Source organism: Eucyclogobius newberryi, unplaced genomic scaffold (assembly GCF_026437365.1).
Source record: "Eucyclogobius newberryi isolate DKJ021-1_F unplaced genomic scaffold, fEucNew1.0.hap1 SCAF_9, whole genome shotgun sequence".
NCBI classification, from domain to species: domain Eukaryota; kingdom Metazoa; phylum Chordata; class Actinopteri; order Gobiiformes; family Gobiidae; genus Eucyclogobius; species Eucyclogobius newberryi.
In genome coordinates, this window is record NW_027316532.1 from 38,172,662 (window position 1) to 38,193,795 (window position 21,134).

General features: G+C 42.3%; 3 protein-coding genes across 3 annotated transcripts; 2 read left to right on the top strand and 1 right to left on the bottom strand.

Annotated features, from left to right (window-relative positions):
- Positions 1–786: 786 nt before the first annotated feature.
- Positions 787–4,035, bottom strand: spata18 (spermatogenesis associated 18). The gene is made up of 12 exons (XM_072438642.1): positions 3,924–4,035; positions 3,232–3,337; positions 3,034–3,149; positions 2,822–2,940; positions 2,629–2,724; positions 2,414–2,548; positions 2,090–2,321; positions 1,814–1,972; positions 1,561–1,736; positions 1,194–1,317; positions 1,058–1,126; positions 787–849 (listed from the first exon to the last, which is right to left on the bottom strand). Exons 1-12 carry the CDS (start codon positions 4,008–4,010, stop codon positions 793–795), a joined length of 1,476 nt encoding a protein of 491 aa, XP_072294743.1. The 5' UTR covers positions 4,011–4,035; the 3' UTR covers positions 787–792.
- Positions 4,036–4,934: 899 nt separating this feature from the next.
- Positions 4,935–9,907, top strand: sgcb (sarcoglycan, beta (dystrophin-associated glycoprotein)). Its single transcript, XM_072438859.1, has 6 exons — positions 4,935–5,003; positions 5,933–6,142; positions 6,603–6,788; positions 6,862–7,053; positions 7,796–7,927; positions 8,958–9,907. Exons 1-6 carry the CDS (start codon positions 4,989–4,991, stop codon positions 9,159–9,161), a joined length of 939 nt encoding a protein of 312 aa, XP_072294960.1. The 5' UTR covers positions 4,935–4,988; the 3' UTR covers positions 9,162–9,907.
- A 255-nt stretch (positions 9,908–10,162) lies between these two features.
- On the top strand, positions 10,163–20,967 carry lrrc66 (leucine rich repeat containing 66). The gene is made up of 5 exons (XM_072439054.1): positions 10,163–10,231; positions 10,338–10,787; positions 13,862–14,031; positions 14,197–14,518; positions 14,986–20,967. Exons 2-5 carry the CDS (start codon positions 10,370–10,372, stop codon positions 20,565–20,567), a joined length of 6,492 nt encoding a protein of 2,163 aa, XP_072295155.1. The 5' UTR covers positions 10,163–10,231; positions 10,338–10,369; the 3' UTR covers positions 20,568–20,967.
- The last annotated feature ends 167 nt before the right edge of the window (positions 20,968–21,134 follow it).

A 21,134-nucleotide genomic window follows, 5' to 3' on the forward strand; every position in this document is an offset into this window, starting at 1 on the left:
TGTAATGGACAAGTCACGCCCTAAAGGAAGCAGCTCTGTAAAACAACAGATATCCAGCACATTTGACTTGTTTTGGCGAGTTATTTTAGAGGTTCAAAAGAATCTAAGGTTAAAACATCTGCAGACTCTGTCGTGACCTTAGGCTAAATACTGGTGCTCTAACTCCATCTGCTGTCCAGTTTTAGAACTGCATAAATAACATACAAGCCACTGTACATAAGACAAAATGTGCGCTTTTATTTATTCAAAATTCTCACAAATGAATTGACAAAAAGAATCAGTAAAATTACAATTCAAACATTTTGAAACTTACTATGAAGAATAATAATACAAATCATGACTCATTATAACAAAAACATTCACAAATCACTAAATTATGAAAGGAAAACAGCACCAAAACCATATGTTTGTATATGTAAAATATAAAGAAGAAAATAACATAAAACATAAAAAACACAGTAACGGAGGAAGTTGAACTTCACTGGCCAATAGCACCATTTAAAGTTATCCAAGTTACATATGTAACTTACTAGGACTAATCAGGAAAATTAAGGCTTGTAAATATTTGTGTTTAGATGCTACTAAAAGTGCTACTGTGCAGGAATGATAATTACAAATATAAACTATGAAACTCAATCAAACACTGCACTTTTTACCAAACTTAACAAACACATTAAAGAAGTAAACTAGGTCCGTGTCACTTTAGTGAGCTGTGACAGAGATGGACATTCTGCTGTAAAACTTGAATATGTACAAGCACCTTCCTCCTCACAGCAGAGGGAGCGGTTCTGATCACAAGTGACTGGCTCTCAGACGTTCAGGAGAGAGTCTCCTCCGGCTGTTATATGCCTATGAACAAAAACACATGTCATTTTTATGTTTATGTACACAGTAGTTAAAGTAAAGTAACCACTATTGTATTTCTGGTGCATCAGTCACATACCCTTTGGTCATTTAGTGTGCATGTTAGAAAGAAATACATTTGAAGTTCAGTTACCATGTACTTAAAAAGTATTATTTGTTTTTTGTTTGACTCCTAAATCTTTCTGAAACTTACAAGGCTGCGAGACGGAGAGAGAGATCTGGAGCGCACTGGGCTGGCACTTCTGCTGCGGCTTCTGCTCCACTGCAACAGGCACAAAACAATAAGTCAATGTCAAATAACATACATGATGTGACAGTATCATTCTTACCATAGCACCTCTGCGAGTGAGAGCTTCACCCTTCACTAAAACAATGTCTCCTTCCATCAGCGCTGGCCACACGTGGAACAGGACCAGAGGAGCGGAGAACTCTGAGTCATAACTGCGGCGATACCTGACACGGAAACAGCCGTGTAAATACATTTATCCACACATTTGATCCTGCGTTTACACTACAATCTACTGGCTACAATGTAAAAGATCAAATGCTGGGACTAAGCCAATCTCAGGACTATGAGTTCCTTGTGACATGGCTCTGCTCAGATCCAGACTAAACCTTAACCACATTGTGAGCTGAAATAAAAAGACTTGTCCTGTGGTTCTCGGGCAAAGTTTGAGCCCCTCTGTCCGCTCTGACCTGAGCTCGTTGTACAGTTCCCCGTCACTCGCAAAGGCCACGTCCAGCGGTGGTTCCAGCGTCTGCAGGGCAAAGGCCACTCTGCAGGTCTCTCTGATCAGAGAGCTGATGAGAACAAAGTCTGTCTCCGGAGGAAATGAGATACGAGGATTTACGTTCATGGCGTTGATCACATCCTGTACAACAGAAACAAAATCAATACAAAAAAATCACAATATGACTTTTAAAAGTATTGATGTGATGTTGGTCATACGTTCACGCTGGCCTGGACGTCGTATAGGTCCAGATTTCGGACGATGTAATCGATCGCCGCGTCCTCCAGACTCTCAGGACCAAAGTGAGTTGAAGCCAGAGTCTTTCTAACTCGCAGTTTGAAATGACGGAACGCCAGCTTTGCCACTCTGAAGGATTCCTGCACAAGAGAGGATCCAAATCAGCCACGTCATGTCATCATCGCTGCCACAGTGATGATGATGTGTGCCTGTCAGTGGTCATAATGTCTAATAAGTCTCAGTCACATGGGACATACCACAGCAGCAATGAAGATGATTTTTTGGACCATCTCTAAATTGTCTACATATCGTCGCAGTATGGTCTGTGCCTCCAGCCTCTCCACGGCGTAGAGGTCACTGAAGCGGGAGACGAGGCGAGCGTGTCGGGACGAGTGTGTGAGCTGGGCCCGGGTCGGGGACTCACTCCGGATGGGACTGGACGTGCGGGTCAGCCTGGGCAGAGGACTGGGCGAGCGACTCCGCACCAGCCTGTACAAAGTCACAACACAGTCTTTTATTGCCACTACATATGGATGGTACTAACTAACTAAATATACATTATATGGGATGACTTTACTTGCCTCTCCTGCAGCACGGCCTTCTCTGTGGTGAGGTAAGACACTTCGTCCCTGAGTAAACGTATCTGTCGCTCGTAGTCATCGATGGTGCTCAGCTTCCTCTTATAGATCTCCACTTCTTCACGTGCCGCACGCAAACTGTAAAAAGTCACACAAATATTAACAGAAGATGAACCATTAACTAACTGTATAAATAGGCCAAAGTCACATCCCCTCACTCTGCTCTGAGCTGTATTATTTCATCTTCTGTTGCCAGAAGAGTGGTGGCAGATTTGTTTTTAGTGTCATCCAGTTCATTTTGAGCTTCAGCCAATCTATCAAAATAGTAACAAAATAACAACCAATGCAATTTAAAGTCTAAATCCATATTATTAGAGACGATAAACAATACACGACATTTGTCAAACTTACTCTTCTCTGGTTGAGTCCAGTTGTATTTTTGTGGAGCACAGCTGAGCCTCTATCTTCTGCATGTCACTGTCATGGCAAAAAGAAAGCTCCCGGAGTTTCCTCTCTTTCTCCATCGAGTCCTAAGAATAATACAACATTACTGTGAATTATTTCCTGCTTTTGTTCCATAATGTTTTTTACATTTTGAAATGGACACTTAAGTGTCTTGTCACCTGCATGAGCTGCAGACTGGTGTCATCAGACACTGAGGGTCTTGACATAGAAAAACAGCTTCCAAGCCACGGCAGAAGACGGGATTTGAGGGTGTCCACTCCACCATATTGTCCCCCTGAAAAACATCAGCCAGTAAATATGACATGTCAATGTTGACCAAGGATTACTCTTTCTGCATGTGTTAGGGCTGCGTGTACCTTCTGCAGCCGTCAGGTTAAGAACAGCAAAGAGTTGACCTTGGACTTTAGCCGTCAGCTCGATCACTTCACAGCATCGATTCAAGTTCTGGTCACAGGAGAGAACCTGAAGGATAATAAAGATATGATAAAGAGTCATCCAGAAATATAAATATAAATATATGGTTTAGATATTGGGGGCCATTTAATGATTAAAATACTCCCTGTAGAGTGAAATACTACATTAGTAAGTTTACTTTTAACAATAAAACAGTGATGCCCCGTTATGTTTAGGTCACAAACAAAACAGGAAGTGAAATAACTTTAACTATCCTCCCGCTGCAGTAAAACATCTTTGAGACGGTCCAACAGTTGTCATGGCGACTGGCGTCCATGGCAACCAAACTTGAGCTAAAAATCAAGGCTAATGAAACATTCCTTCACTGTAAAATGGAAACTTTAAACCCTCAAACCGCGGATCATTTACCAAACGTAATAAATATATTGTATTTGTTTTGTTCATTAGCTCAAGCTAATGCTAACGTTAAACACACACGGCTAATGTAACGTTTACGTTATAACAGAGTTATACATTCCAAGGCAAATATCTCACTTATTGAAACCATTATTGTTGTAAACACAACATTCAGTTTGAACAGAATAGATTGACCTGGTCAGATTTAAGTCTGATTATGAATTCATGATGAACTTACGTGGAAGTCATTGTTCCATGTCTCAAGCTTGTTCTGCAAAACACTGAATGAAGAGCTGTTTGTCAGTCTCCTCAAAGTATCTGCCATTGTCCTTCAAGAGTTAAAAACACAACAGCAAAAACACTGGAGCTTAATCGTTTTGGGTTAAAGTGCGAGCAGGGTTAAATACTCCAGAGCAGTAAAGTCCAGTCCTGGTCACTCTGTCCAGCTCCTCCAGCCTCAGTTGTGGCAACCAAATGAGAGACAAGCTCCTGTCTTCACTGATCTTATGTCTGTGTTCTGCAGCTTCCGGGACAGTGTAATGTCACACTGTAACAGACACCAGGAGCTGCAGGAGCAGCAAATGATGTTTCCACACTGGAGAGTCTGGAGTGAATGAGAAGAAATCATATCTAACAAAATAAGGGTAAATAGAAGAGAACAATCCCAAATCTGTCCCTATCAATCAACAAATAGTATTATTATTAGGCCTAGTTAGAATGAGCCAAAGAAAAAAGAAAAGAAGAAAATTATAATCATCACAATCACAATAAAATAATTGATACTCATCTGTTCCACATATAACCTCCAATAAAGTCATTATGAGTTTGTTTTGCTTCACCTTTTTTGTCTGTTTCATTTACAGCTTATTTGTGTTTCTTTCGAAAAGGGAAATCTATAATGCACAGAGTTGTTGTTGTTGTTGTTGTTGTTGTTGTTGTTGTTGTTGTTGTTGTTGTTGATGTTAATAATATAACACATCCATGGTTTACGTATGGAAAATATGAATGGACTCATTTCATGGTTTTACTATTTTAGGAACATTACGGTCATTGGCTGAACGATGACGAGCTGAACCATTACACGTGTTTCACCAGCTGTTTATAATGTGACTATAATAACTATAACTACACCACGTGACGCTACAAACAGCTTTACCACACCCTATGTTCAAAGTTATATGTATGTTTGTTCATGACATGAATGAAAGTGTGAGTATTAATGTGGTATATCCCTTCATAACCCCCGCTGCAGGCTCAGAATGGACTCGTCCTGTCACTCGGCTGCAGGAGCGGGAGGGGCAACATGGCGTCAGAACAGGTCCGTTATTTACACTATATCTCACATTATTTCATTCCTCCCGGACTCACCGTCGTCTTCTTTAGCCACATTGTGTGACATTACCGGCCGGAAGTGTCGACGTGACCGTGTCTGAATCTATAAATGTTGCCTTGGTAACGCTTGACTCATAAACACTGGCCTCCGTGACGTGTGGGCTGCATAAACATATAACAGGCGCTGCGCTTGTTTTCTACTTTTGTTTGAGGCAAAATCCAATGCAAACTGTCCTCAATAGAAGCAGAAGAGAGCTCGGATATTATTATTATTATTATATTATTACTTTCCCCGTGCTAAACGAGTGCGGTTTATTTTTAGTGGCAGACAGGCAGGCTGGGGCATTTAACACATTTACATTCCAGAGCAGCTCAGATGGACCACACACTGCCCTGGCCAATGCCTCATATGATCTGTTTAGTCATATCTGTGCAAATAACACATTATGCACCTTGTTAGCAGTGTGTATTGTTTCTCCAGCTGTCGTTTGAAGGTGATTTGTGTCATAGTTCATTGCCTTTCAGCTGTTTTTTTGCTATTACATGTCTTTTTATCCAGTAGTATGTCCTTTTTGGCTTGGTTACATGCTCACTCTAAATCTGATTCGTTATAAGATGATTAAAATGACACGTATACAGTCAAAACATCTGATTTCTTTCTTTAACGCTCCAGAAATGAGATAATAATCAGATGTTGGGTTTGCATGTGAAAATAGCAACTGTCATATCTCCATAAATCTCTTTTTCCTCCAGTAATAACCTTGGCAACCCTTTTGTGTTCGTTGTCCCGTTCCTTTCACAGCTACAGGATCAGTCCATCTCGCTCCTGCATGTGCTTCACTGATATTCCCTTCCACCCTTAACACTTCTAATGTCTCCTAATGTTGTTGAAAATCTATTGTTATTTTGTCTCAGGAGAGTTCGAACGGGCCCATGAAGAAGTCCATGAGGGAGAAGGCCATCGAAAGGCGCAACGTGAACAAGGAGCACAACAGTAACTTCAAAGCGGGCTACATCCCCATCGAAGAGGAGCGTCTTCATAAAACCGGACTGAGGGGACGCAAAGGGAACATGGCCGTCTGCATCATTGTCCTGCTCTTTCTCCTCGCCTTAATAAACCTTATTGTGAGTGTTTCAATGTACAAATATCACTTAGGATGCATTTCAATGTATAAGCCAACATTACTACCAAGTCATTTTGTAGTTTTATTTAAATTTAGCTATAAAATGCACACATACAAAACCAAAATATTATATTTACTTATATAACACTGCACTGGGTATTTGAATGTACTTAAACCACCACAGTTTCAGTGTCGTTAGCTCCTCCTTTCACAGATATGAGGTTGTGACTCACCAGATCCTCGTTAGATGAACTGAAGAAGCTTTTTGGATGAACATATTCAACTTTTGACCAGTTTGTTTTTCTAAATCTAATTTAATGATGATCCATGAGAGGAAATGATGTGTTTCAAATCAAACACTGTTCATCTCAGCTTGTCCTGGAGTAGAACACAAAAAACATAGAATATAAATCCTTTGCTTCTACAGAACATGAATAAATATCTCTGATGTTCTGTCCTAGATAACGCTGGTGATATGGACCGTGATTCGAATTGGTCCGAACGGTTGCGACAGCATCGAGTTCCACGAGTCTGGGCTCCTTCGGTTCAAACAAAAAGCCGACATGGGCGTGGTTCACCCGCTGCACAAAAGCACCATCGGAGGCCGCAAAGACAAGGATCTGGTCATCGTCGGCAACAACAACCCGGTAAGGATTTTCAAATGGATGCAGACAAATCCCATAGGTTGGATCCACAAGTATTATTATATTGTCTTCACAGGTTGTGTTTCAACAAGGAACCACGAAGCTGAGTGTGGAGAAGGACAAGACCTCCGTCATCAGTGACGTTGGCATTTCGTTCACAGACCCACGATCGCAAAACACATATTTCAGCACCGACTTTGAAAACCACGAGTTCAATCTGCCCAAAGGAGTCAAGGTCCTCAGCGTCAAAAAGGCCTCCACAGAGAGAGTACGTCACTTATATTCTAATTCTGTCATCGTCTTCAAAGCTGCTCTGTTCTGCTGCTTCACTCAGAGTTCATCCTTATTGTTTGATAGAAAATAACTTAACTATAACTGTTAAACTCGATTTTCATACAACGGAATAAGCTTGATTCTTGATACCAGTATTATTAGAAATGTATAGTTATTATATCCATTCATTCAATGAGCCATGCATTAGATTAGAGTAAAATATGATGTATTTTTAAACAAAATAATAGCAGTTTCTTTAACATAATAATGCAGTATTAAAAGGTCTGATATATATATTATAAAGCTATTTATAAAAGTTTAATTTCTGTCCTTTAATACTCCTGTATGTGACTTTTTGTTTGTCTGGTGGTGGTGGTGGTGGTGGTGGTTGTTGTTGTTGTTGTTGTTGTTGTTGTTGCGGCGTTAACAAAAATCATATCTAGGTTTGATTCTAGTTTTAGTATCAAGTTATCATTTTTTCCATTTTTTTCTCCTATAAATCCTATAAAAGCTGCAGTTTTGGAGATCTTACAGTCAGATGTGGTCAGAATATTCAGTTCCTTCATATCACTAAGAGACTAAAGGGCTGTATAACTGTCAGTATAAAGTTACACCTTTTATTAGTGTAATATGACACTTGTTCCGACCTTTGCCCTGAACTGTAGTGTTGTTTATGAAGGAAACAGCATAAGGTCATCATAAGGTCATCTGTCCGCTGTAATCTGTGCTTTACTCAGATCACCAGCAGCGCCTCTTCGGACCTGAACATCAAAGGGGACGGAAAGGCGATCATTCGCGGTAACGAGGGAGTGAACATCATGGGACGCACCGTGGAGTTTAAGATGGGTGGAAGCATCGAGCTTAGGGCTGTGAGTATGACCATTCTCCAAAAACAGTTCAAAACGAGGAGAGAGAGGGTAGAGACATTCGGCGAAATGATGCGGATAGTAACCCCACATATGCAACACCTTCATCCACTGCACCACTGGCATCACACTCTGTCCACACCTTTCTAGTGGTGTAAGTCAAAAGCTAACCTGGCTAACCTGGCTAACTTGGCTAACCTGGCTAACGACAGATTGATAATTGTGCAGAATTGATTTGATTCATTACTGGAATCTCATGAATGCAATCAGGAAGAGGCGGAATGTCATTACGAATAATATTCAAAGATGATTGATCAAAGTGTCGCAACAGGAGAATCAGTCGAGAAATCAAACTTTAGTTAAATCCAGACAAGATAAAACGCTCCCGTCTCTTTCCACTGAACAGGTTTCAGTGCTTCCTTCGCTTCACTGTTTGTTTTGTCCTGGAGCTTCGCCTTTGGCATCTGCCCAAACAGCAGTGGCAGCAGCAGGAGGGTGGCAGGATGGCACAGCAGATGATTCTGATTGGCTGCCTTACATTCTGCCTGTGTCAGGTTAAGGTTTGGGGAAAGGTTTGGGCGAGACAATCAGCAAAGACACAGACAGACGCAAGCAAACCAATCTGAGGCTAAAACTAATACTCAGCCAGATGAATATAAGCCACAATTCATCTCTTAAACAGAACCATAAACCATCGTGTTGATCACAGACTCTTGAAAATGTATTGATTCAAATATTTTTTTTAGTTTTCAAACCATCTTAAACCGTATCTGTGTTTTCTAATGTGTGCATTGCCATGGTAACCGCAAATATCCCCCCAGTGTGACGTGTGAAATGTATCAATAAGTCACTTTGCTATTTCATATTTTCTCCGAACATTTGCAAATATGATTTATTTGTGTTGTGGCTGTTGAAATGTGAAAAAATCATGGTCTTTTTCATTAGACTGGGCTCTTTAGTTATACATATTATTACTTGAAATAAAATATTTCCCGAACATGTCTCAATATGTTTCTGTTTTGTCCTTTTGCAGGAGAACAGTATTGTTCTCAACGGATCGGTCATGTTCAACGCCACTCGAATCCCAAACTCGGCGGGAGACGTGTATTTCGACGAGGGTCTGGAGCGGTACAAGCTGTGCATGTGTGCGGACGGGACGCTCTTCCGAGTTCAGGTGAAGTTTCCAAACATGGGCTGCCAAACCTCTGACAACCCGTGTAAAAAGTCTCATTTTTGAACTGGACTGAAATCTGCTGCTTAATGAGCGAACACCACTCAGTATTCAGACTTTATTATGGGTTTACTCACTGATTCTCCTGTGATGTGTTAGAACGCCTCAAACATTTGCTCTCGGATGCTCTCAGACTTTAATAATGAAGAACTTGTGTTATTCTTTTGTACTTGTGATAAATTATCTATAAGATGCCACTGAGCAGCACTTATTATCTCTAATGTCGTACTGGGTTGAGCCCAAAGAAATGTGTATTTACCATCCAGTATTAGTACAAGAATGAAGAGATGATGTACTTGCTCTGGCAGCTGTTATTGACGACACTAATATGATCATTTATATGTATATATATTTATGTATAAGACTATCACTGTAAAGTATAGAAAATAACAAGATTCCTTTTGCACCTTTCGATCATGCACGTGCCAATGGATTTACAAGGGAATATAACAAATATAGCCTAATATCCTGCCTTTGTTGCTTTAGCTTTTTTACAGTAAATAATACAGGTGTGTTTGCACTAAGGCAGAACAATTAAATAATCATTGTAAGCTTTTATTGAGGGATCTGGAGTTTTGTGCAATATATGTTTTGAGTTTGTTTTGCCTTATATTGTCTGCTATTGAAGATGTTTGTAAAATCCTCAATATAACGTTCTCAGAAGATAATTGACTTTATGCGTGGAATGGAAAAGCAAGAAGGTAAACGTCCTCCTGTTGTTTGTTTGTTGCAATAAACATGTTGAAACCGTGCTCCTGCGTTGACCCTCTTATCACTAGTTTCAGTGTAAATGTCCAGGCGTTTATGCAGCTCTTTAACATGGCAGGGCACGCCTACATTATGAATGTTTATTACAGTGGGGAATGTGAGGGCAGGGCTCTCCGTCATAAACGTGCTGCTATCTGTCATGTACCAGGGAAACAATGACAGTAAGACATTAACCCACAGAGTAAATGATTAGAAGGTGCAGAAGGCTCAGCTCTGGGCAGGTCCCGGTAAAGCCAAGACGCAGCAGAAACGCCTCAGACTTTGCACTCAAAGGAGAACGTCCCGTGTTTCCAGCGTCACAAGATCCGGTGAGCCGCCTTTTTGCATTTATTTATCAATATTGTTTTCATTACATTTGATTGTCAAGCTTATACAGTACGTTATTTATTTATTTATTTATTTATATTCCAATAGTGAAGGCGTCTGGTGCTTTAAACAGGATTGTAATGGCCGTGTCACCGGGCCCTAAACTGGTGCTGGTTCTTCTCCTGAGCTGTGGACTCCTGAACTCCTCTCCACTTGATTTGTGCCCCGAGTTTTGCACTTGTCAGACGTTCTTACATCTAAACTGTTCAGCCGCTGGACTCTCCGCTGCACCGTTGAAGATCAACCCCTCCATAACTGAACTGGACTTTTCAAACAACCAGCTGGGATCTTTGACGTTTCAATCCAAATATTACAATCTACAGAAAGTGTGGCTTGGGAACAACAGCATGTCACACTTGTCCCTTTGTGTGGATGTGGATTTAAAGGGTCAGTCCAAGTCCAGGTCCAGATTGAGAGGGAGATGGGGCTGTTTGTTGTGGGCCCCGGCCCTTCAGCTGCTCTCTGTGGAGAGGAATCAGCTCCAGACGTTCCCTGAAGGTGAGTTACTCTCACAGGAGTAAATGCAGGTAATTGACACTTAAAATAACAATCAATTTAAGGAGATCGTACTGATAACACAAATGTACTGTATGATGTATCACCAATAAATGAACAGGCCTTTGGGCAAAGATGGAAGAATCCTGAGGCTCTTTGAGCAGTTTAAAGTCCTTTTAGAAGCAGAAAGTAAAGTAAGTGAAGTAATGGTGTCATGATACTAAAGTTTTATATTGATTACGATACTAAAGCTAGAAATGATGATCCCACGATGATGATACTCTTTTTAAATACAAAACTATGTGATTTTCAACAGGGGAAGGGAAGGCTCTTTAATATTACCATGTGGTCTTATAATAGTTCTAATAATATAGATCGAGACCTTATAAAACTATCTACTATTTACTTTCAACGTCACTTTTAGTTTCAATCAAGCATAATGAAGCTGAGCATGTACATTACCAAAGTAGTATCTAGAATGTGTTTGATGCAGTCATCGAAACACATTTGATCTTATCTGTATAATTAAAACCCATTAGTCGACCTGTGTTATATTTTAGAGCATTAGATGAAATAATGATCTAATTCAATAGATAACAATATTGATTTTTGCTTTACATTTACAATAAACGAGTAATTAAACCCAAATGCTGTTTCCTTTGTTCATTGTTCTCCTTTATTTACATTTGAGGGACAAGGAAAGCCAATAACTGAAGAAAAGAAAATAGTGTGGATTTGATTTAAAGTTTAAAAGGTTTTCACCTGGAAGACCTGCATCCTAATATTTAACGTATACCAATTACAGAAAATGGTTTAGGAATACAATATAACCTGTAAGTAAATGTTTGACATTTAAATCCATAAAAGTATCTTAATCTGGACTTTTTTAAACCAAAAAAATTAAACAACAAACAAATATATTATACAGAGATGACCATGTTTGTGGATCCACACAGAGTGTAATAATTAAAGTTTCTGATCAATTGTCTTATCTAATCTCACATTTCAAGCCTTGCCTTTGTTTACCATCATGAGATAACGACCTGCCAATCAATGACACTTCTGACCAAAACATTCACATTTTTGAGTATAAACCTGTATTATGTTATATATTTACTTATTTGTCATTATTTATGATCATATCAGAGTTTAAAGCCTTTAATCACATTTACAATACTGGATCGATGCGGCGGACGCTCTCGTTCTGCTTTATCTCGAGCACTTTGCTCCTGACCGCACCTCCTGACCGCACCTCCTGACCGCACCTCCTGACCGCACCTCCTGACCGCACCTCCTGACCGCACCTCCTGACCGCACCTCCTGACCGCACCTCCTGACCGCACCTCCTGATTATGGAAGTGAATGGAGCATAACACACAACAACATACAACTGACATGTCCAGGCCCATGTCCAGGCCCATGTCCAGGCTCATGTCCAGGCCCATGTCCTTCAGCACGGCCCATGTCCAGGCCCATGTCCTTCAGCACGGCCCATGTCCAGGCCCATGTCCAGGTCCATGTCCAGGCCCATGTCCTTCAGCACGGCCCATGCCCAGGCCCATGTCCAGGCTCATGTCCAGGCCCATGTCCTTCAGCACGGCCCATGTCCAGGCCCATGTCCAGGTCCATGTCCAGGCCCATGTCCTTCAGCACGGCCCATGCCCAGGCCCATGTCCAGGCCCATGTCCAGGCCCATGTCCAGACCCATGTCCAGGCCCATGTCCAGGCCCATGTCCAGGCTCATGTCCAGGCTCATGTCCAGGCCCATGTCCAGGCTCATGTCCTTCAGCACGGCCCATGTCCAGGCCCATGTCCAGGCCCATGTCCAGGCTCATGTCCTTCAGCACGGCCCATGTCCAGGCCCATGTCCTTCAGCACGGCCCATGTCCAGGCCCATGTCCTTCAGCACGGCCCATGTCCAGGCCCATGTCCTTCAGCACGGCCCATGTCCAGGCCCATGTCCAGGCCCATGTCCAGGCCCATGTCCAGGCCCATGTCCAGGCTCATGTCCTTCAGCACGGCCCATGTCCAGGCCCATGTCCTTCAGCACGGCCCATGTCCAGGCCCATGTCCAGGCCCATGTCCAGGCCCATGTCCAGGCCCATGTCCTTCAGCACGGCCCATGTCCAGGCCCATGTCCAGGCCCATGTCCAGGCCCATGTCCAGGCCCATGTCCAGGCCCATGTCCAGGCCCATGTCCAGGCTCATGTCCTTCAGCACGGCCCATGTCCAGGCCCATGTCCTTCAGCACGGCCCATGTCCAGGCCCATGTCCAGGCCCATGTCCAGGCCCATGTCCAGGCCCATGTCCAGGCCCATGTCCAGGCCCATGTCCAGGCTCATGTCCTTCAGCACGGCCCATGTCCAGGCCCATGTCCTTCAGCACGGCCCATGTCCAGGCCCATGTCCAGGCCCATGTCCAGGCCCATGTCCAGGCCCATGTCCTTCAGCACGGCCCATGTCCAGGCCCATGTCCAGGCCCATGTCCAGGCCCATGTCCAGGCCCATGTCCAGGCCCGTGGCGTTCACACGGAGCAGTGCTGAGTGTTAGAGCCGTCTCCTGCTTGGTATTCCACTCACAGAGCGCTCTGTACTGACCACTGCCTCCTCACACAGACCCACCACTGAAAGGAGCTGAAGCAGAAGAAAATACCTGCAGTAAATCTTAATGTGTTACAGTGGAAAATAATGTCTTAAGTTAAAATGATTTACCAAACAATCCTTACAACTTATTCTAAGTATAATTCATTATTATTCATAGTCTATGAGCCACTAGTTTCATGTCGTCATGCCGACAGTTCTTTTAGGCTTTTTCATTCAAGTTTTGGCACTGTATCAAATCCATATGATTCATTTTCATATTCATTTGACAAAGAGTTTATATTGAATGCCTTCCTGATATATCGCTCTCAGTTTGTACAGGTTTGGGTCCAAAAGGCCCGGACTCCTTCTGGTTGGATATTAAGTGTTTATGTTAAACTGTTGTTACTCAACACTGTAACATGTCAAATGTAAAGCTAAATTGAAACAGATTACAGGCAGTTTTCTAATGTATCTCATTGTCTTAATGTCTTGCAGGTTTGGGACAACAGAGGTCTTTGCAGATTCTTCATCTTTCCTTCAACAAAATCTCGATGCTGGAACAAAGAGATTTCTCTCATCTTAAACAATTGGAAGAGCTTCATCTTCAGCATAACCTCATCAGTCGTCTCCATCCACAAATATTTGAGAAACTTAACAAGCTTAAGGTAAATTTAGTTTGTTCTGTCACAAAAGAAACAAAAAATCAGGCAAATCATAATAAACAGATTATGCAAAATACATACATTTCTATCATGGCTTTGTGTTATGCCTGACTAGAGCGTTTAACGTTGTAATTGTGAAATATAACATGTATTTTTGGTGGTTTTCAGGTTATTGATCTGAGCTTCAACACATTGACCACTCTCCATCCTGTAACATACATTTCTCTCCATCACATCGGGGCAGATGTTGCCTTGAGAGGAAACAGCTGGATTTGTGATTGTGCCATGCGTTTTCTCCAAAGAGGGACGGCCTCTGACAACAGCAAAGGCCTGAAGACGTTGAGTATTGAATGTGCCTCTCCTTTGGCTTTGTCTGGGAGGAACCTGCAGGAGTTCAACGAAGAGGATCTGGAGTGTCAGGATTCACACATCCACCACGATGTAACTGTCCACAGAGGCTCAGAGACACTGCTGAGGTGCTCTGAACCAGGTAACGCAGTCTAGCTCCCATGAATTCAATTAAAGTCGCAGTGCTTTTGTTTCTGCCGTCCAGTGCACTCTGTGGGTCAGTCCAGTGCACTCTGTGGGTCAAACCTGTTTAAATGGACACAGGTGCATGATCAAATTTGCAACGTGTCACAATAAATAAAGAATAAAAACATTGCATTTACAGGGAGACAACAATGATACATTCTACAACAAACACAATTAACCTTTATTGAGGTTTTGGGGTGTTACAAAGAGCACTGACCCTCAAGCGCAGGACTATGTAACTGCTTGTGTTTATGACCACTTAATTTGTATAACTTCCTCTATTTCATAAAACCCTGACACAATAATACAGCAAGTTTATTCCATAAGCAGATTCATGTTATAGAGATAAGAACATTCCATAACCATCAGCACCCTAAAGAGCATCATTTCCACAATAATGATTAGTCCCGTTTCTCTTTACAGACGCAGCATGGTGGACACCCAACGGTGAAACGAGGAGACCCCAAGAACAGGGCGGTCTCTTTATCACGGACGTCACAGAACGAGATGAAGGACTCTATGTATGCCTTTCAAAGTCACACCAAATCTTATCTTTATATCATTTACAAATCCTTGAGCAGAGCAGAAGTATTCGAAGTGTGTCCGATGAAGTTATTCCTCGTGTTTCGGACAAAATGGTTCAAACAAGAATCACTGTGACACAGTCTCACTTTGCCATGGCTGTGAGCTTGTCAGTCATAATCACCTTTATTATTGCTTTCATTCTTGGAGTCTTATTGCAACCTTACATTTGCGTTTGTTGGCAAAAGATCAAAACTAAGAAACAAAAACCCGTAACTCCCCCTGTGCCCAATGCCCAGCAAGAAGAATACGACAATGATGCGTACTTACACTGCGAGGACGTGGATGATTTTGAACCCTATCGTGAAAGACGAGTGACTTTCACTGAGTATACAGAGGAGGGGGACATGCAATATTATGATACCGTAGCAGGTGATGCACAAGAAGACAACGGGGCAGTGATAGGACCTGGTCAAGCTCAGAGCTCAGATGATGGGAGCGAAGCTGGTTTGCATAATCACAGGAGCGCCAATCATTTAGGCAAGAAAATTGAGTTTGAAATCATCCCAGATTCAAATGTGAGAAATAGCTTTTCATCTCAATCTTCAAAGTCTTCAATAGGTGACAAAATAGTTCAAGATAATCGTTCTAAACCTAATACAACTCAGCAGGCCTTTGAAGAGCAAATCCAAAAAACGACTATAGACGTACCACACATTTCCTTGGAGAGGCCCAATGAAATACCAGGCTTTGTTTCTGAGCCATTTGCTGATTGGCTCCCACATGGAAACGACATCAGCATCGTCGACCCAGATCTTGACAACGGAGAACCATTTGAATATAGCGATTCAGTACGAAGCGGATCGCCACTATCACCAAATAGTTCTTTCAAGCAGCCAACTTTAAACGTGCCAAATATTGATAAAACGATCAGTTTGTCATCCAGCTCCAGCTCAGACGTTAGTGATAGTGAACCAACGCATTACACCGTCAACCCAGAGTCAGAGGAGGAGCCGGACGTTTTTGGAAAGAGGGACTCAACCAAATCATCTTCCTCTAGTATTGAGAGTGCAACAGAACGCCAGCGTGCAGTGGACACTTGGCCTGTCGTTGACCTTGAACATATCCCTACTGTCAAAAGGCGATTGATATTTCAAAGTGTATTTGTGGATTCATACAACAAAGATACAGCGATGAAAAATCAATTGCAACAAGAACAACCTTTGGAGCAAAAATCTTCATCTATTAAGAAAAGGAAAGCACCACTGCCACCACCTCGCAAACCCTCCTGCAGCAGCAGCGACAGCGACGGAGGAAGTGGACAATTCAAACAAGAAAAAAAGCAGCTGGAGACAAAACCTGATTTGAAAGTGGTGCATTTTGAGCAAGAATCACCCTGGCCAGTGGTTAATCTGGAGCATGTCAGTAAAGTTGAGAGGCGTCTAGAGTTTAAAGAACAATATGCAGCTTCGGAATCATTTTCTGGCAGTGATGGCCAAGAAGAAAGGATCTATGAGGAAATAAAGGAGCAAATACCCATATATTCAAAGCAAGTATCTCCCACAGCAACTTCTGAAGTCAAACAAATGTCCGGCACATCGTCAAGCAGTGAAAGTGAAGAAAACTATTATGAAAATATTCAACTGGTAACTTCTCAGAAAAAGCCTCAAGACTCCCAATGGCCTGTGATCGACCTGGTAAAAATACCAAAAGTCAAAAGACGTTTAGATGTGAAAACAGCCGTAGCAACCATTGAAGAAGAACAAGTATATGCAAATGTGCAAGGAAAAGTGCCAACAGGAGGAGTCAATGTGCCGAGTTCCTCCTCTAGCAGCGAGAGTGAAGACGAACAAGGTATAAAAGTAAATCAAGAAATCCTTCAACAAGCAACATCTCCCGTCAAACCACCACCAGCAGTAAAACCTGATCTACAGTCCCAGTGGCCAGTGATCGATCTCCTCAGAGTACCAACAGTTAAACGCCGCTTAGACATCACGCAGAGACTATATGTTGGACCAGAACGGTTACCTTCAAACACGTCTGGTGTGCTAAAGCCACATTCTGGAACTTCCTCCAGCAGTGAGAGTGACGAGGAACAAGAAATCCAAATAAAACAGCACCAGGAGAAAATACAAACGGTCACATCTTCAAATATCCAACCGACAGAGACGCAGTGGCCAGTGATAAATCTGGTCAAAATACCGAAAGTTAAACGACGGTTGGATATAAAAGAGAGAGAGAGGGTAAAAGTGATACAAGTGACAGAAAGAGTACCATCTGCAATACTTAGTGAGTCTGACACCTCCTTCAGTAGTGAGAGTGAAGACGAACAAGTCAAAGTGAATCAAACAAACGTACAAGAAACAACATCTCCAGTGACACGGCCAACAGCAGTAAAACCGAACCAAGAGTCCCAGTGGCCAGTGGTCAACCTTCTGACAGTGCATCAAGTTAAAAGACGTCTGGATATCAAAACTATATCAGCTGTGCAGTTATCTTCTAGCAGTGTCAGTGGAGATGCTGGAGTTAAAGTGATACAGACACAAGGAAGAGTACCATCAACTCCTGTCAGTGTGCAGAAACCACAGTTTGACTCCTCCTCCAGTAGCGAAAGTGAAGATGAACAAATAAATAAAGCAACAAAAGAACATCTACAGCAAATAGTTCCTTCGAATAAGCAACCGACTGATCAACACATATCAAAGTGGCCTATAATCAATCTGATCACAATACCTAAGGTTAAACGTCGCTTGGATATCAAAGAAAGAGTAAGTGTAAGAGCAGTGCAGGTGCAAGAAAGAGTCCCATCAGCAAGTATCAGAATCCCAAAACAAGACTCTGTGACCTCCTCCAGCAGTGAGAGTGAAGAAGATATAAACCATCATTATGAAAATATCCATCAGCTAACATCTTCAGCTAAGCAATTAGAACCAGATTCACAGTGGCCTGTAATTAATCTTGTAAATCTACCTAAACTCAAGCAACGTTTGGACGTCAAACCAACTATACCTGATGGTAACGTTTCTTCCAGCAGCAGTGATAGTGAAGATGAACATGAAATCACAGGAATAAAACAAGAAAATGTGCTTGTTTCGTCTCAATTTAAGCAACCAATTAAATCCCAATGGCCGGTTGTAGATTTTGTCAAAATACCAAAAGTTAAACGTCGCTTGGATATCAAAGAAAGAGTAAGTGTAAGAGCAGTGCAGGTGCAAGAAAAAGTCCCATCAGCAAGTATCAGAATCCCAAAACAAGACTCTGTGACCTCCTCCAGCAGTGAGAGTGAAGAAGATATAAACCATCATTATGAAAATATCCATCAGCTAACATCTTCAGCTAAGCAATTAGAACCAGATTCACAGTGGCCTGTAATTAATCTTGTAAATCTACCTAAACTCAAGCAACGTTTGGATGTCAAACCAAGACACGAGAGTGAAGATGAAGAAACAATCAAAGTAAAAGTATCTCAAGAGAATCTACAACAAATAGTGACTTCAACCAAAACAACTGGGCCAGAAACGGATGCTTCAAGCAGCGAAAAGGTTGGCGTGACGATCCTTGGATCTAAAGTTGAAGCTCAAACTCAGTGGCCAGTAGTGGATGTTGGAGGCATTACTCAACTTAAGCGACGTTTAGACTTCAAAATACCATCACAACCTTCTCCTTTGCCTGTTCCAGCCAGTGGTGGATCTAGTCATACATTAGTTCGTTCATCTTCAAGCAGCTCAGATCAAGCAGAGGATGAAAAGGTTGTTAAGAGTCTCCAAATGTCAGCAGGACAAACTACAAGTCAAACAAGTCTTGGTTTACCTCGCATCAGCAGACGTCTTGATATCAAAGGACCCGCCATGAAACCTGAAGACTCCGACTCGAGTTCCTCCAGTGACGACGAGAAGAACAACAACCTTAAACTTTCAAGTGGCTCTTTAAAATATCAAGATAACACGCATTTTATCAAAGTCTCTCCTCTATCAACCTTACCTCATAGTCCAACAAAAACTGCACCAAGTATTCAGCTAGAAAAGTACATGGTTACGACCGATGACGCGAGCGACAAAGCTGCGAGTGGCACGACATCGCCAGTAGTTACACCAGACTTACAATCGAAATGGGCGGCCATGAATCTTGGACGTTCACGATTTCGAAAGCGTCTCGATATCACAAGAACGAGCAACCCACCGCCAGTGCCTTCACATCCTCCTCCAAGCCCCCCGAAGACAGAACGGCTCATCGGTGGTATCGGTGCGGTAACTGTGACAGAGCAAGTGTCGAGAGCGCAAACTGCAGACGATTCTTCAAGCAGTGAACGTGAAGACGATTCAAAGTTGGATCCAGTGTCACCTCAAGCTAACCTAACTAGCATCCTGCACGTTAAAAGATCTTTGCATTTTACGACAAAGCAAAAGAGACCTTCCTTGAGCAGCAGTGGTGATGACGACGCGGCGGGCGTTAGAGTCCCTGATATAAGCCGGGGAATACCTCGAATCAAAAGGCGTCTAAACATCACAGCGCCCACGCCACCGCCGAGTAGTTCAAGTAGTGACGACGAAAAACTCTACGCACACAGGTTTTCCGACGTGACCGACCAGCGCAGCATCGAATACAAGCGTACGATTATGAAAACGCACTCCAACGATTCCTTCACTCGACATCGGGAAACGTACAGACAACCGCTCCATGTTGAGAGCAGTCCTCAGACACCAAAGAAGCTGAGTTTGGATAACATCAAGCGAAAGTTAATGCCTTCAAAACAAATCGAGCTACCTCCAAATCTGAGATGGACCAGCGTGGGGAGTCATCTTTCGGAGCATCCGGTGCCGATAAGACAACACGGCAGCTTCACATTGTCCCCACCCATGTCTTCACCTCCCACGATATCAAAGGATCGTTCGTCCGATTCCTCCAGCAGCGAGGATGAACAAAAAGAGGTCAAAACGACGTCGGTTGTGACCCAGAAAACGTACAATCCTAGAAGTGTAACGTTTAATACGTCCCCCACAATATTGACCGCTGCAACGTTTGAAGAGAAGACCGAACGAAGAGGTCTAAGCGCGCTAAAGGCGATGTCGTCCGATCGGAAATACTGGGACTCCCAATACGAAACGGTCACCGAATCTGTTCCTATTAGCGTGGACTTTACCCCAGAACAGCACACTGTCTATAGAAGGACCGTGGACGTCAAAACCAAGATGTCACAACCACTTACTTATAGCTCGGTCTCGCCTACGTTGGATGAAAGAAGACGTGAAGACATGTTGTATGGGATTCCCAGCTACAAAAGGCACACGGTTAAATCCATTGAGCTGTCCCAGGGCCCTCCACCTCCCGTCCCATCCACGCCCCTGCCCGAGGAGAGCATAGATTTCACATGGAGATCCCCTCAAACCAGTCTGAGCAGAGGAAGCTTTGTTCAAGAAAAGACGGCTGAAGAAGAATCCGTTGATGAGCCGTTTTATGACAACCCAAATATTAGTGCTGTTTAAGATGATGGAGGGGCCCCAAGGCTTTCAGAGACAGAATATGACCATCTTCTTATTTTCTACTAATGTTAGACTTCTTCTCCCTAACAATTTGTATTGAGTCAAATTTGATTGAATAAATGTGAATATAAACTATTAAAGCCGCACTATGTAACCACTAGAGAAGTTACACTTTAGAATTATGCTGTTGTAACAATGCACTAAACCTAAATATTGGATATTTATGATTAAGTAAAAGCTCATTTAACAAACAAGAACCAGACGTTCTTCTCATAAACATGAAACCCTCACTATATCTCACACCTAATATACTTGATATGGGTGAAATATTTAAAATTGTAATAATGACGCAAATCAAAACTTGTGGAATGATTAATTGTAAAATAATGTATACATTCATATAACTATATGTATTGTTGAAAATACCTTGCACCATTTTAATGGAAGAGTTGTAGCAACTTTGCAATTCCATGTAATAAACAGTTTCTTGCTTTCTTTAAAATGATCTTACTACAGACTTGACAATAACGTTGACTTTAGAAGAGTTATTTCTCCTTTGTACATAAATCA